This window comes from Salmo salar, chromosome ssa03 (assembly GCF_905237065.1).
Source record: "Salmo salar chromosome ssa03, Ssal_v3.1, whole genome shotgun sequence".
Classification (NCBI taxonomy): Eukaryota; Metazoa; Chordata; class Actinopteri; order Salmoniformes; family Salmonidae; genus Salmo; species Salmo salar.
In genome coordinates, this window is record NC_059444.1 from 94,119,127 (window position 1) to 94,135,626 (window position 16,500).

The following is a 16,500-nucleotide window of genomic DNA, read 5'->3' on the forward strand; positions in this document are numbered from 1 at the left end:
CTCTCTCTATACCCAATAGTGGCCAATAAAGCAACATAGAATCTTCTCTTTATGCACTGATCTAGGACCAGTATTGCGCTTAACCTTCATATAGTAAAGGTCAGGACTGGCCAGGAGTATGCTGATCCTAGATCAGTGCTTAGGAGCGACTTCTACTTGCTTACAGGTTGCACTGAGCAATGGGAACTCACACGGGGACAACAGCACCCCCTTGTGGATTAATATAACAATTACACCAACAGACCTGGCCACATGCAACAAGGATTCAATCTGATCGCGGGTTATTGGCATTGCGACTTTTAAAGGCAATATCCGATTGAGTCGACATATGCAGCGTTTACCGTAAATGGAATCTCCGCGAACATTTCCTGCCTATCACCCAGGATCTAATTTAATCCCGGCCTATACATCTGAACGGTTCTTTCAAACCCCCCATTTGATTCATTATACACGTCATATTAAGAAGGTAACACTTATAAAATCACATATAAGCCAAAATAGCTATTCCAGAGAAATGATGTATTAAAGTAATACCGGTAAAAACCCATTGCAACAGTCGGCATTAAAACAAACCTTAGAAAACCTACTGTATATATACTGACTGCACAAAACATTATGAACAGCTCTTTCCACGACATAGCTTTCACCCCAGATTCACCAGGTCAGTCTATGATCCCTTATTGATGTCACTTGTTGAATCCACTTCAATCAGTGTAGATGAAGGGGAGGAGACAGGTTAAACGCAATATTAGGAAGATGTTCCTAATGTTTTGTTCACTCGGTGTATACTGTAGGATTTAAGCCCATTGTTTTGTGAGAGTTAGTGTGGAGGCCTTGCTAACTGGGCCAATGTTATAAGGGGTAGGGAAGGGGACTAGTTTGTAGGAGGGGAAGGGGGTTAGGGAAAGGGACTAGTCTGTAGGAGGGTAGGGGGAAGGGGACTAGTTTGTAGGAGAGTAGGGGTTAAGGAAGGGGACTAGTTTGTAGGAGGGTAGGGGTTAAGGAAGGGGACTAGTTTGTAGGAGGGTAGGGGTTAAGGAAGGGGACTAGTTTGTAGGAGGGTAGGGGTTAAGGAAGGGGACTAGTTTGTAGGAGGGGAAGGGGACTAGTTTGTGAGAGGGTAGGGGTTGAAGGAAGGGGACTAGTTTGTGGGAGGGTAGGGGTTAAGGAAGGGGACTAGTTTGTAGGAGGGTAGGGGTTAAGGAAGGGGACTAGTTTGTGAGAGGGTAGGGGTTAAGGAAGGGGACTAGTTTGTGAGAGGGTAGGGGTTAAGGAAGGGGACTAGTTTGTGGGAGGGTAGGGGTTAAGGAAGGGGACTAGTTTGTAGGAGGGTAGGGGTTAAGGAAGGGGACTAGTTTGTGGGAGGGTAGGGGGTTAAGGAAGGGGACTAGTTGGTAGGAGGGTAGGGGTTAAGGAAGGGACTAGTTTGTAGGAGGGTATGGGTTAAGGAAGGGGACTAGTTTGTGGGAGGGTAGGGGGTTAAGGAAGGGGACTAGTTTGTAGGAGGGTAGGGGGTTAAGGAAGGGGACTAGTTTGTGGAAGGGTAGGGGTTAAGGAAGGGGACTAGTTTGTAGGAGGGTAGGGGTTAAGGAAGGGGACTAGTTTGTAGGAGGGTAGGGGTTAAGGAAGGGGACTAGTTTGTGAGAGGGTAGGGGTTAAGGAAGGGGACTAGTTTGTGAGAGGGTAGGGGTTAAGGAAGGGGACTAGTTTGTAGGAGGGTAGGGGTTAAGGAAGGGGACTAGTTTGTAGGAGGGTAGGGGTTAAGGAAGGGGACTAGTTTGTAGGAGGGTAGGGGTTAAGGAAGGGGACTAGTTTGTAGGAGGGTAGGGGTTAAGGAAGGGGACTAGTTTGTGAGAGGGTAGGGGTTAAGGAAGGGGACTAGTTTGTAGGAGGGTAGGGGTTAAGGAAGGGGACTAGTTTGTAGGAGGGGAAGGGGACTAGTTTGTGAGAGGGTAGGGGTTAAGGAAGGGGACTAGTTTGTGAGAGGGTAGGGGTTAAGGAAGGGGACTAGTTTGTGAGAGGGTAGGGGTTAAGGAAGGGGACTAGTTTGTGAGAGGGTAGGGGTTAAGGAAGGGGACTAGTTTGTGAGAGGGTAGGGGTTAAGGAAGGGGACTAGTTTGTAGGAGGGTAGGGGTTAAGGAAGGGGACTAGTTTGTGGGAGGGTAGGGGTTAAGGAAGGGGACTAGTTTGTGGGAGGGTAGGGGTTAAGGAAGGGGACTAGTTTGTGGGAGGGTAGGGGTTAAGGAAGGGGACTAGTTTGTAGGAGGGTAGGGGTTAAGGAAGGGGACTAGTTTGTAGGAGGGTAGGGGTTAAGGAAGGGGACTAGTTTGTAGGAGGGTAGGGGTTAAGGAAGGGGACTAGTTTGTAGGAGGGTAGGGGTTAAGGAAGGGGACTAGTTTGTGGAAGGGTAGGGGTTAAGGAAGGGGACTAGTTTGTAGGAGGGTAGGGGTTAAGGAAGGGGACTAGTTTGTAGGAGGGTAGGGGTTAAGGGGTTAAGGAAGGGGACTAGTTTGTAGGAGGGTAGGGGTTAAGGGGTTAAGGAAGGGGACTAGTTTGTAGGAGGGTAGGGGATAAGGAAGGGGACTAGTTTGTAGGAGGGTAGGGGTTAAGGAAGGGGACTAGGCTAGTACTATAGTTCCTATGTTTCTAAATGGAACCCGGTTAGCTCCTGAGTGGAATATAAAGACAGTAGGGTCAACTCTTTACATGTGCTCCTCTGATCCTACTTATGTCCTTCCAGACTCAGTATCCCAGAAGCACTACTGCTGCTCACCACAAATGAGGAGCTGTCCTTTAGTTTCTGAAGGCAGTAGGGTAGAGTTGCACCCTTTCCTTTTGTCTAATGTCATTCCAGGTTGAAATATCTCGCTTTGGCCAAACTCTGCTTCTCTCAGTCTCTGGCTAGCTAGCCAGGCTACTGTTTCTGTATAGGACCAGGCTAGGAGAGTTAGCATGACTGCTGTTTCTGTATAGGACCAGGCTAGGAGAGTTAGCATGACTGCTGTTTCTGTATAGGACCAGGCTAGGAGAGTTAGCATGACTACTGTTTCTGTATAGGACCAGGCTAGGAGAGTTAGCATGACTACTGTTTCTGTATAGGACCAGGCTAGTAGAGTTAGCATGATTACTGTTTCTGTATAGGACCAGGCTAGGAGAGTTGCTGGTTGCTCACTGGAGGAAACTCGTTCTCATCATCCAGACAGACGGGACCAGCGGCAAACTCATGTTCTGGGATCACCTCGCCCTTCTTAGCCCCACCATCCTCAGAGTAACCTGGGGTAGAGAGGAGAGGAGAGAGGTTACAGGTAAAGTTATACACACACACCCTTTCAGATAGAACACAAATCTCTCACACACAATATTTATCTCTCTCACACACACACACACACACACACACACACACACACACACACACACACACACACACACACACACACACACACACACACACACACCTGTAAGCGTGGTAGTGACTGGACCGGTGGTTGGTATGGCAACAGTGGCGGCGTAAGATGGACATGCCTGGACGGGCACCGTGACCTCTGACCCTTCTGACTCCACCCCCTCCTCCTTGTCCTCATCCTCACCAAACAATCTGAGAGAGAGGGAGGGGGAGATGGGGAGAGAGGGAGAGAGAGAGAGAGAGAGAGAGAGGGGGAGAGAGGGGAGAGAGAGAGAGGGGGGAGAGAGAGAGAAAGAGCAGCAAGATTTGTGAGCTGTTGCCACAAGAAAAGGGCAACCAGTGAAGAACAAACACCATTGTAAATACAAGCTATATTTCTGTTGATTTATTTTCCCCTTTGTACTGTAACTATCTGCACATCGCTACAACACTGTATAGAGACATAATATGACATTTGAAATGTCTTTATTTCTTTGAAACTTGTGAGTGTAATGTTTACTGTACATTTTTTCTTGTTTATTTCATTTTTGTTTATTATCTATTTCACTTGCTTTGGCAATGTAACATATGTTTCCCATGCCAATAAAGCATAAATACTAGGTCTGGTATTGAATAGGTTGCAGATGACAACAGAAATACTAGGTCTGGTATTGAATAAGTTGCAGATGACAACAGAAATACTAGGTCTGGTATTGAATAGGTTGCAGATGACAACAGAAATACTAGGTCTGGTATTGAATAAGTTGCAGATGACAACAGAAATACTAGGTCTGGTATTGAATAGGTTGCAGATGACAAAAGAAATACTAGGTCTGGTATTGAATAAGTTGCAGATGACAACAGAAATACTAGGTCTGGTATTGAATAGGTTGCAGATGACAACAGAAATACTAGGTCTGGTATTGAATAGGTTGCAGATGACAACAGAAATACTAGGTCTGGTATTGAATAGGTTGCAGATGACAACAGAAATACTAGGTCTGGTATTGAATAGGTTGCAGATGACAACAGAAATACTAGGTCTGGTATTGAATAGGTTGCAGATGACAACAGAAATACTAGGTCTGGTATTGAATAGGTTGCAGATGACAACAGAAATACTAGGTCTGGTATTGAATAAGTTGCAGATGACAACAGAAATACTAGGTCTGGAATTGAATAGGTTGCAGATGACAACAGAAATACTAGGTCTGGTATTGAATAAGTTGCAGATGACAACAGAAATACTAGGTCTGGTATTGAATAGGTTGCAGATGACAACAGAAATACTAGGTCTGGTATTGAATAGGTTGCAGATGACAACAGAAATACTAGGTCTGGTATTGAATAGGTTGCAGATGACAACAGAAATACTAGGTCTGGTATTGAATAAGTTGCAGATGACAACAGAAATACTAGGTCTGGTATTGAATAGGTTGCAGATGACAACAGAAATACTAGGTCTGGTATTGAATAGGTTGCAGATGACAACAGAAATACTAGGTCTGGTATTGAATAAGTTGCAGATGACAACAGAAATACTAGGTCTGGTATTGAATAAGTTGCAGATGACAACAGAAATACTAGGTCTGGTATTGAATAGGTTGCAGATGACAACAGAAATACTAGGTCTGGTATTGAATAGGTTGCAGATGATGGTTTTCCAGATGTCACTTTCAGCAGTTTGTTTGATTAGCAAAGCAGCTGTAAGGGCTTCTGACCTCGATTGACCTCTGACCTGAGATGACCTCTCACCTGTGTTTCTGAGCCAGGACACACTCTCCTCCATCCTGAGGGTCGACGTTATAGATGAACAGCTGTCCGTCGGAGGAGGCCACCAGCAGACGAGGAAGCTTCTGGATCCTGACAGACAGACACAGGGACACAGCCAGCCATGACACCCTCACACCCAGTGGAATAGGACATACAACACTATCATTTATGGCCATTACTCTAGGATCAGGTCAGGATGATCTACGATATAGTATTTTAAACTGTGTAATTCAGTCTACTACTGTCTACTACTGTGTATTACTGTGTACTACTGTGTACTACTGTGTACTACTGTGTATAACAAATAGAAGACCAAAACCTAATGAGATAAAAAACCCACACCAACTCCCTATACAGTACACACACACACACACACCCGTAATCCCTAAACACAAAAACACACACACAGGGAGACTCACGTGGCGAGGGTACAGACGTTCCTCTGCCCGGCCACTAGGAGGCGTACAGTGGCAAAGGCTCTTTCCTGACTCATCACTCCAGACACCTCAAATGCAATCAAAGTGTATTGTCATATGATAGGATACAGCCTAGTGTATACAGTACAATGTCATGCTACTTACAAGATCTCCTCTCAGTACAGCAAGTAAACAAATATTTGAAATAGTATTGAATAAGAAGAAGCATAATATATAAACATGCAGGGCACAAGAAAGAAAAGGCCAATAAGACAGACACCTGGGCTGGGAGGTAGCTGCTGGCTGCAGAGAACATCTTCCCTACGTAGGATCCCCAGGTAGGACACTCCTCCTCTCCACTACACAGAGAGAGACAGGGAGATGCACAGAGAGAGACAGGGAGATACAGGGTTAGAGAGACAGGGAGATACACAGAGAGAGACAGGGAGATACACAGAGAGAGACAGGGAGATACACAGAGAGAGACAGGGAGATACAGGGTTAGAGAGACAGGGAGATACAGGGTTAGAGAGACAGGGAGATACACAGAGAGAGACAGGGAGATACACAGAGAGAGACAGGGAGATACAGGGTTAGAGAGACAGGGAGATACAGGGTTAGAGAGACAGGGAGATACAGGGTTAGAGAGAGACAGGGAGATACAGGGTAGTACAGAGAGAGACAGGAAGAGAGCAAGAGGGAGATACACAGAGAGAGACAGGGAGATACACAGAGAGAGACAGGAGATACACAGAAAAGGACGAGAGAGCAGAGAACAAGAAGAAACGACAGAAACAGGGAGATACAGGGTTAGAGAGACGGAGATACAGGGTTAGAGAGACAGGGAGATACACACAGAGAGACAGGGAGATACACAGAGAGCGACAGGGAGATACACAGAGAGAGACAGGGAGATACACAGAGAGAGACAGGGAGATACACAGAGAGAGACAGGGAGAGAGAAAGAGTGTGTGAGAGAGGGGGGATAGAGAGAGAGGGGGATGAGAGAGAGAGAGAGATGGGGGGATAAAGATTCTTTATTTAAAAATGTATGAAATGTATGCATTCACTACTGTAAGTCGCTCTGGATAAGAGCTTCTGCTAAATGACTAAAATGTAAATGTAAAAAAATAAAACAAAGAAACAGTTTACACACTGATGTTGGTGTGGTGCTGGAGATGATGAATATGAAGTAGTTTCAGATAGGGGGGATAAAGAGAGATGGGGGGGTAGAGAGAGAGATGTATGACGGCTTGCCAGGTTGGGGGTGACTCTTTCTATGTGTGTGTGGTGTGTGTGTGTGTACCTGGGTCCGTGCTGTTCCAGTTTGAAGATGTGTACGGTCTCAGTGTTGCTGGAGGCACAGAGGAACTGGGCGTCAGGACTGAAGGACAAGGAACTGATATTGACGTACCTGCAGACACACACACAAGTTATTATAAGTCTCTTCTACACTCATACTGTTAGTAAGAACTTAATTACACAAATGACGTTATCTAGCTATGAAAGAAGCGTTTGAAACATTTCAGCGGGCCATTCCTTTCCTTTGCTTGTTCTATCACACATTGTCATAATGAGAGATGTATCATTATAAACCCGTCTTCAGTCTGTTCTAATGTTGTCATAATGTGAGTCTACTACTCTACATTCCAGATATATGCACACCCATATGCTTGTCTCCCCAATCTGGACATGACATCTATGGGCACAGTGTTGCCAGTGTTAATTATAGTGCTGTTTGAGGTCAACATCTTTCAAGATATTTTCACCCTCAGGTTGGTGTTATCATCGGTGTAAATGAAACCTGCTTTTACAGCTGATCAAGAGTAGATTTAACTATTTGACAATCAATCCGTATAACTGAAGAAAGTATGTCCTTGTTTACCACAGCAAAATCTACTGTGGCAATTTACCCTACATATTTTATAAATGGAAAACTCATGTTGATGTAGCTTGCTCTAACACAGTTTTCATTTCCAATTTATGTAAAACATTAATTACAACTTGTCTTAAAAAGTATGGTCATTTCTTATCAAGGTTGGGGTTGAAATATCCCTATCCTGACCATATTTGGGGTTGAAATATCCCTATCCTGACCATATTTGGGGTTGAAATATCCCTGCCCTGACCATATTTGGGGGTGAAATATCCCTGCCCTGACCATATTTGGGGGTGAAATATCCCTGCCCTGACCATATTTGGGGGTGAAATATCCCTGCCCTGACCATATTTGGGGGTGAAATATCCCTGCCCTGACCATATTTGGGGGTGAAATACCCTGCCCTGACCATATTTGGAATGTGTAACTAAACCAATCGTGATTAGATTAAATAATCTCACATTTTAATGATATGAAAAGGTAATCTAGTAAAGCTTTTTCAAATGGGACATTATTTAAAGTTCGAATGCCTACTACCACTGTATTGTTATACTGTATACTAAGACTCCTTCTACTAGTATTTTACATTCATCAGCCTTATGGTTTCCCACAAAACATTTTCTTTTTTTAAATGTTTAACCTTTATTCTTATTTACAATAACGGCCTACCCGGACGATGCTGGGCCAATTGTGCGTCGCCCTATGGGACTCCCAATCACGGTCGGATGTGAGCCTGGATTCGAACCAGGTTAATTCATTGGGGGCAGGAACAGAGAACCTTGACGAGGAAATGTGCAGCCGTCTGGTACCAGCATGAGATCAGCTAAATCACTGGATTATTCTAGTGGGTTTTACGTTGCTTGTTCATCAGGTGTGTTTTATGTGTTCTGTTAGTCCTGTTCATGAAGTGTGTTTTATGTGTTCTGTTAGTCCTGTTCATAAGGTGTGCTTTATGTGTTCTGTTAGTCCTGTTCATTAGGTGTGTTTTATGTGTTCTGTTAGTCCTGTTCATAAGGTGTGCTTTATGTGTTCTGTTAGTCCTGTTCATTAGGTGTGATGTGTTCTGTTAGTCCTGTTCATGAAGTGGGTTGTATGTGTTCTGTTAGTCCTGTTCATGGTTTTTAAGGTGTGTTTTATGTGTTCTGTTAGTCCTGTTCATTAGGTGTGTTTTATGTGTTCTGTTAGTCTTGTTCATTAGGTGTGTTTTATGTGTTCTGTTAGTCCTGTTCATAAGGTGTGTTTTATGTGTTCTGTTAGTCCTGTTCATTAGGTGTGTTTTATGTGTTCTGTTAGTCCTGTTCATTAGGTGTGTTTTATGTGTTCTGTTAGTCCTGTTCATAAGGTGTGTTGTATGTGTTCTGTTAGTCCTGTTCATGAAGTGTGTTTTATGTGTTCTGTTAGTCCTGTTCATAAGGTGTGTGTTCTGTTAGTCCTGTTCATGAAGTGGGTTGTATGTGTTCTGTTAGTCCTGTTCATTAGGTGTGTTTTAAAGGTGTGTTTTATGTGTTCTGTTAGTCCTGTTCATTAGGTGTGTTTTAGGTGTTCTGTTAGTCTTGTTCATAAGGTTTGTTTTATGTGTTCTGTTAATCCTGTTCATAAGGTGTGTTTTAAAGGTGTGTTTCATGTGTTCTGTTAGTCCTGTTCATTAGGTGTGTTTTATGTGTTCTGTTAGTCCTGTTCATAAGGTGTGTTTTATGTGTTCTGTTAGTCCTGTTCATGAAGTGTGTTTTATGTGTTCTGTTCATGAAGTGTGTTTTATGTGTTCTGTTAGTCCTGTTCATTAGGTGTGTTTTATGTGTTCTGTTAGTCCTGTTCATGAAGTGTGTTTTATGTGTTCTGTTAGTCCTGTTCATAAGGTGTGTTTTATGTGTTCTGTTAGTCCTGTTCATTAGGTGTGTTTTATGTGTTCTGTTAGTCCTGTTCATAAGGTGTGCTTTATGTGTTCTGTTAGTCCTGTTCATTAGGTGTGTTTTATGTGTTCTGTTAGTCCTGTTCATAAGGTGTGTGTTCTGTTAGTCCTGTTCATTAGGTGTGCTTTATGTGTTCTGTTAGTCCTGTTCATTAGGTGTGCTTTATGTGTTCTGTTAGTCCTGTTCATTAGGTGTGTTTTATGTGTTCTGTTAGTCCTGTTCATTACAGTAGATGTAGACTATGTTGTGTAGTAAAGTGTGTTTATACAGTTTATGTTGTATTGTGTGAACTCTGACCTCTTCATCCCTCTGCGGAACTCAAACAGACGCTGTCCCTCTGGGATGGAGAACACACGGATTACAGTACCCTGGAGGGAGGGAGGGAGGGAGGGAGGGAGGGAGGGAGGGAGGGAGGGAAGGAGAGAGATATGAAGAAGGGAGGGAGAAAGAGAGTCAGTCCCTCACAGTCAGGGCTGTCTAAATAGAGGGAGGGAGAAAGAGATTCAGTCCCTCACAGTCAGGGCTGTCTAAATAGAGGGAGGGAGAAAGAGAGTCAGTCCCTCACAGTCAGGGCTGTCTAAATAGAGGGAGAAAGAGAGTCAGTCCCTCACAGTCAGGGCTGTCTAAATAGAGGGAGAAAGAGAGTCAGTCCCTCACAGTCAGGGCTGTCTAAATAGAGGGAGGGAGAAAGAGAGTCAGTCCCTCACAGTCAGGGCTGTCTAAATAGAGGGAGGGAGAAAGAGAGTCAGTCCCTCACAGTCAGGGCTGTCTAAATAGAGGGAGAAAGAGAGTCAGTCCCTCACAGTCAGGACTGTCTAAATAGAGGGAGGGAGAAAGAGAGTCAGTCCCTCACAGTCAGGGCTGTCTAAATAGAGGGAGGGAGAAAGAGAGTCAGTCCCTCACAGTCAGGGCTGTCTAAATAGAGGGAGAAAGAGAGTCAGTCCCTCACAGTCAGGGCTGTCTAAATAGAGGGAGGGAGAAAGAGAGTCAGTCCCTCACAGTCAGGGCTGTCTAAATAGAGGGAGAAAGAGAGTCAGTCCCTCACAGTCAGAGCTGTCTAAATAGAGGGAGAAAGAGAGTCAGTCCCTCACAGTCAGGGCTGTCTAAATAGAGGGAGGGAGAAAGAGAGTCAGTCCCTCACAGTCAGGGCTGTCTAAATAGAGGGAGAAAGAGAGTCAGTCCCTCACAGTCAGGGCTGTCTAAATAGAGGGAGAAAGAGAGTCAGTCCCTCACAGTCAGGACTGTCTAAATAGAGGGAGAAAGAGAGTCAGTCCCTCACAGTCAGGGCTGTCTAAATAGAGGGAGAAAGAGAGTCAGTCCCTCACAGTCAGGGCTGTCTAAATAGAGGGAGAAAGAGAGTCAGTCCCTCACAGTCAGGGCTGTCTAAATAGAGGGAGAAAGAGAGTCAGTCCCTCACAGTCAGGACTGTCTAAATAGAGGGAGGGAGAAAGAGAGTCAGTCCCTCACAGTCAGGGCTGTCTAAATAGAGGGAGAAAGAGAGTCAGTCCCTCACAGTCAGGGCTGTCTAGCTAAATAAAGTTATGTTTATTTTATTATTATAGTGTCATGCCTCTTCAGGATGCCCCGCCCACATGGGCTTATAATACACTATGTGCTGTAGCAGAATACATCTATTACTAGTCAAGTACTGAATGTTGTGGACATAGCCAGGGCCTAACTGCAATAGTACTGAATGTTGTGGACATAGCCAGGGCCTAACTGCAATAGTACTGAATGTTGTGGACATAGCCAGGGCCTAACTGCAATAGTACTGAATGTTGTGGACATAGCCAGGGCCTAACTGCAATAGTACTGAATGTTGTGGACATAGCCAGGGCCTAACTGCAATAGTACTGAATGTTGTGGACACAGCCAGGGCCTAACTGCAATAGTACTGAATGTTGTGGACATAGCCAGGGCCTAACTGCAATAGTACTGAATGTTTTGGACATAGCCAGGGCCTAACTGCAATAGTACTGAATGTTGTGGACATAGCCAGGGCCTAACTGCAATAGTACTGAATGTTGTGGACATAGCCAGGGCCTAACTGCAATAGTACTGAATGTTTTGGACATAGCCAGGGCCTAACTGCAATAGTACTGAATGTTGTGGACATAGCCAGGGCCTAACTGCAATAGTACTGAATGTTGTGGACACAGCCAGGGCCTAACTGCAATAGTACTGAATGTTGTGGACATAGCCAGGGCCTAACTGCAATAGTACTGAATGTTGTGGACATAGCCAGGGCCTAACTGCAATAGCACTGAATGTTGTGGACACAGCCAGGGCCTAACTGCGATAGTACTGAATGTTGTGGACACAGCCAGGGCCTAACTGCAATAGTACTGAATGTTGTGGACATAGCCAGGGCCTAACTGCAATAGTACTGAATGTTGTGGACATAGCCAGGGCCTAACTGCAATAGTACTGAATGTTGTGGACATAGCCAGGGCCTAACTGCAATAGTACTGAATGTTGTGGACACAGCCAGGGCCTAACTGCAATAGTACTGAATGTTGTGGACATAGCCAGGGCCTAACTGCAATAGTACTGAATGATGTGGACATAGCCAGGGCCTAACTGCAATAGTACTGAATGTTGTGGACATAGCCAGGGCCTAACTGCAATAGTACTGAATGTTGTGGACATAGCCAGGGCCTAACTGCAATATCCAGGTAAGTTGTCAAAAAGCAGCGCTGGCCTCCCGTCACTAGGGGCAGCTGTCCTGGTAGTGCTTACCCTCTCCGAGGCGCTGGCCAGCTTGGTGCCTGACGAGTTGAAGGTGAGAGCAGCCAGGGGACTGTCATGGGCCGGGATCATTGTCACAGTGCTCTGAGAGAGAGAGAGAGAGAGAGAGAGAGAGGATGATTGACTGCTTTACATGGGACTGCAACACAATTATACCACTGAGTCATAAAACAGAAACATGGTACTACTGCCATATATAACGACTTGACTGCAATGTCTGAACATCCCTTCAATGTAGCAGCTACAGTAGTACTGACAACCAAGCTATAGAGCACAGTACAGTAGCAGTACAGTAGTAGTACAGTAGTAGTACAGTAGTATAGTAGTACAGTGTATAGTAGTAGTACAGTAGTAGTATAGTAGTACAGTAATATAGTAGTACAGTAGTACAGTAGTAGTACATTAGTATAGTAGTACAGTAGTAGTACAGTAGTAGAGTAGTACAGTAGTAGTACAGTAGTATGGTAGTAGTACAGTAGCAGTGCAGTAGTACAGTAGTAGTACAGTAGTACAGTAGTAGTACAGTAGTAGTACAGTAGTAGTACAAGTACAGTAGTATAGTAGTAGTACAGTAGTAGTACAGTAATATAGTAGTAGTAGTACAGTAGTAGTACAGTAGTATAGTAGCAGTGCAGTAGTATAGTAGTAGTACAGAGTATAGTAGTAGTACAGTAGCAGTGCAGTAGTACAGTAGTAGTACAGTAGTATAGTAGTAGTACAGTAGTAGTACAGTAGTAGTACAAGTACAGTAGTATAGTAGTAGTACAGTAGTAGTACAGTAATATAGTAGTAGTAGTACAGTAGTAGTACAGTAGTATAGTAGCAGTGCAGTAGTATAGTAGTAGTACAGTAGCAGTACAATAGTATAGTAGTTTTGTAGCAGTGCAGTAGTATAGAAGCAGTACAGAGTATAGTAGTAGTACAGTAGCAGTACAGTAGTACAGTAGTAGTACAGTAGTAGTATAGTAGCAGTACAGTAGTATAGTAGTAGTAGGCCTTACCAGGTTGTTGGCATCATAAACTATGATCTCTCCGATGGTGGAGCTGCCTGGGTAGGCCAGGTACGAGTTGGAATGGTTGATGGACAGAGCACACAGACCTGAACAGAACAACCATGTTCCTTTCAGTCCACAGAAAGACAGCTGCTGCTTTTCCCATCAGAAACCCATAGAGCAGCAGACCCACTGGTTTGGGAAACACTGTTCTGTACACTGTGTTTACCTGAGGGGTTGGAGGGCGTGTTGAGAAGGGTCTTCAGCAGCTTCATGTCTTTGATGTTGTGGATGTACACTGACTCCTCCAAACACACCACCAACCTCTACAGGGGGAGGGAGAGAGGGAGGGAGAGGGAGAGGGAGAGGGGAGGGAGAGGGAGAGGGAGAGGGAGAGAGGGAGAGGGGAGGGGAGGGAGAGAGAGAGGGAGAGGGGGAGGGAGAGGGAGAGGGGGAAGGGGAGGGGGGGGACAGGGACAGGGAGAGGGAGAGGGAGAGGGGGAGAGAGAGGTGACTGTTAGTATGTGAATTGTGCTGATCATTTCCTGGCAGGTTATCCTATGGCAACATGTCCTAATAAAGTGTTCAAAATCAATAGCTGCTGACAACAACATCTCTACATGGTCTCTATATGTATGTCTCTAACTGAACAACAACATCTCTATATGTATGTCTCTATATGTATGTCTCTAACTGAACAACAACATCTCTACATGGTCTCTATATGTATGTCTCTAACTGAACAACAACATCTCTACATGGTCTCTATATGTATGTCTCTATATGTATGTCTCTAACTGAACAACAACATCTCTACATGGTCTCTATATGTATGTCTCTAACTGAACAACAACATCTCTACATGGTCTCTATATGTATGTCTCTAACTGAACAACAACATCTCTACATGGTCTCTATATGTATGTCTCTATATGTATGTCTCTAACTGAACAACAACATCTCTACATGGTCTCTATATGTATGTCTCTATATGTATGTCTCTTACTGAACAACAACATCTCTACATGGTCTCTATATGTATGTCTCTTACTGAACAACATCTCTACATGGTCTCTATATGTATGTCTCTTACTGAACAACAACATCTCTACATGGTCTCTATATGTATGTCTCTAACTGAACAACAACATCTCTACATGGTCTCTATATGTATGTCTCTAACTGAACAACAACATCTCTACATGGTCTCTATATGTATGTCTCTATATGTATGTCTCTAACTGAACAACAACATCTCTACATGGTCTCTATATGTATGTCTCTATATGTATGTCTCTTACTGAACAACAACATCTCTACATGGTCTCTATATGTATGTCTCTTACTGAAAACAACATCTCTACATGGTCTCTATATGTATGTCTCTTACTGAACAACAACATCTCTACATGGTCTCTATATGTATGTCTCTAACTGAACAACAACATCTCTACATGGTCTCTATATGTATGTCTCTTACTGAACAACAACATCTCTACATGGTCTCTATATGTATGTCTCTAACTGAACAACAACATCTCTACATGGTCTCTATATGTATGTCTCTAACTGAACAACAACATCTCTATATGTATGTCTCTATATGTATGTCTCTTACTGAACAACAACATCTCTACATGGTCTCTATATGTATGTCTCTAACTGAACAACAACATCTCTATATGTAGTCTCTATATGTATGTCTCTAACTGAACAACAACATCTCTACATGGTCTCTATATGTATGTCTCTAACTGAACAACAACATCTCTACATGGTCTCTATATGTATGTCTCTTACTGAACAACAACATCTCTATATGTATGTCTCTAACTGAACAACAACATCTCTACATGGTCTCTATATGTATGTCTCTTACTGAACAACAACATCTCTATATGTATGTCTCTAACTGAACAACAACATCTCTACATGGTCTCTATATGTATGTCTCTTACTGAACAACAACATCTCTACATGAGTCTCTATATGTATGTCTCTTACTGAACAACAACATCTCTACATGGTCTCTATATGTATGTCTCTAACTGAACAACAACATCTCTACATGGTCTGTATATGTATGTCTCTTACTGAACAACAACATCTCTGCATGGTCTCTATATGTATGTCTCTTACTGAACAACAACATCTCTACATGGTCTCTATATGTATGTCTCTAACTGAACAACAACATCTCTACATGGTCTCTATATGTATGTCTCTTACTGAACAACAACATCTCTATATGTTGTCTCTAACTGCAATCTCTATATGTATGTCTCTTACTGAACAACAACATCTCTACATGGTCTCTATATGTATGTCTCTTACTGAACAACAACATCTCTACATGGTCTCTATATGTATGTCTCTTACTGAACAACAACATCTCTATATGTATGCTCAAATCTCTATATGTATGTCTCTTACTGAACAACAACATCTCTACATGGTCTCTATATGTATGTCTCTAACTGAACAACAACATCTCTACATGGTCTCTATATGTATGTCTCTTACTGAAAACAACATCTCTACATGGTCTCTATATGTATGTCTCTTACTGAACAACAACATCTCTACATGGTCTCTATATGTATGTCTCTAACTGCAACAACATCTCTACATGGTCTCTATATGTATGTCTCTAACTGAACAACAACATCTCTACATGGTCTCTATATGTATGTCTCTATATGTATGTCTCTAACTGAACAACAACATCTCTATATGTGTCTCTATATGTATGTCTCTTACTGAACAACAACATCTCTACATGGTCTCTATATGTATGTCTCTAACTGAACAACATCTCTACATGGTCTCTATATGTATGTCTCTAACTGAACAACAACATCTCTACATGGTCTCTATATGTATGTCTCTTACTGAACAACAACATCTCTACATGGTCTCTATATGTATGTCTCTTACTGAACAACAACATCTCTACATGGTCTCTATAAGTATGTCTCTTACTGAACAACAACATCTCTACATGGTCTCTATATGTATGTCTCTAAATGAACAACAACATCTCTACATGGTCTCTATATGTATGTCTCTTACTGAACAACAACATCTCTACATGGTCTCTATATGTATGTCTCTAACTGAACAACAACATCTCTACATGGTCTCTATATGTATGTCTCTTACTGAACAACAACATCTCTACATGGTCTCTATATGTATGTCTCTAACTGAACAACAACATCTCTACATGGTCTCTATATGTATGTCTCTAACTGAACAACAACATCTCTACATGGTCTCTATATGTATGTCTCTTACTGAAAACAACATCTCTACATGGTCTCTATATGTATGTCTCTTACTGAACAACAACATATCTCTATATGTATGTCTCTTACTGAACAACAACATCTCTACATGG

At 43.0% G+C, this 16,500-nt stretch overlaps 1 protein-coding gene across 2 annotated transcripts in view; it reads right to left on the minus strand.

Moving 5' to 3' along the window:
• The window catches only part of LOC106594630 (WD repeat domain phosphoinositide-interacting protein 1), a 59,993-nt gene that overhangs the window by 4,045 nt on the left and 39,448 nt on the right, over positions 1-16,500 (minus strand). Inside the window, exons 4-13 of one of the 2 annotated variants that reach the window (XM_045715847.1) lie at positions 13,330-13,426; positions 13,110-13,207; positions 12,100-12,192; positions 9,658-9,728; positions 6,878-6,985; positions 5,852-5,930; positions 5,575-5,660; positions 5,138-5,245; positions 3,456-3,595; positions 3,173-3,273 (exon numbers count right to left, since the gene is read on the minus strand). In XM_045715847.1, the coding sequence (XP_045571803.1) occupies positions 3,173-3,273; positions 3,456-3,595; positions 5,138-5,245; positions 5,575-5,660; positions 5,852-5,930; positions 6,878-6,985; positions 9,658-9,728; positions 12,100-12,192; positions 13,110-13,207; positions 13,330-13,426 (981 nt within the window). Of the gene's footprint in view, positions 1-3,128; positions 3,274-3,455; positions 3,596-5,137; positions 5,246-5,574; positions 5,661-5,851; positions 5,931-6,877; positions 6,986-9,657; positions 9,729-12,099; positions 12,193-13,109; positions 13,208-13,329; positions 13,427-16,500 lie in introns of both variants that reach the window. The other variant, XM_045715848.1, reaches the window with a different exon arrangement.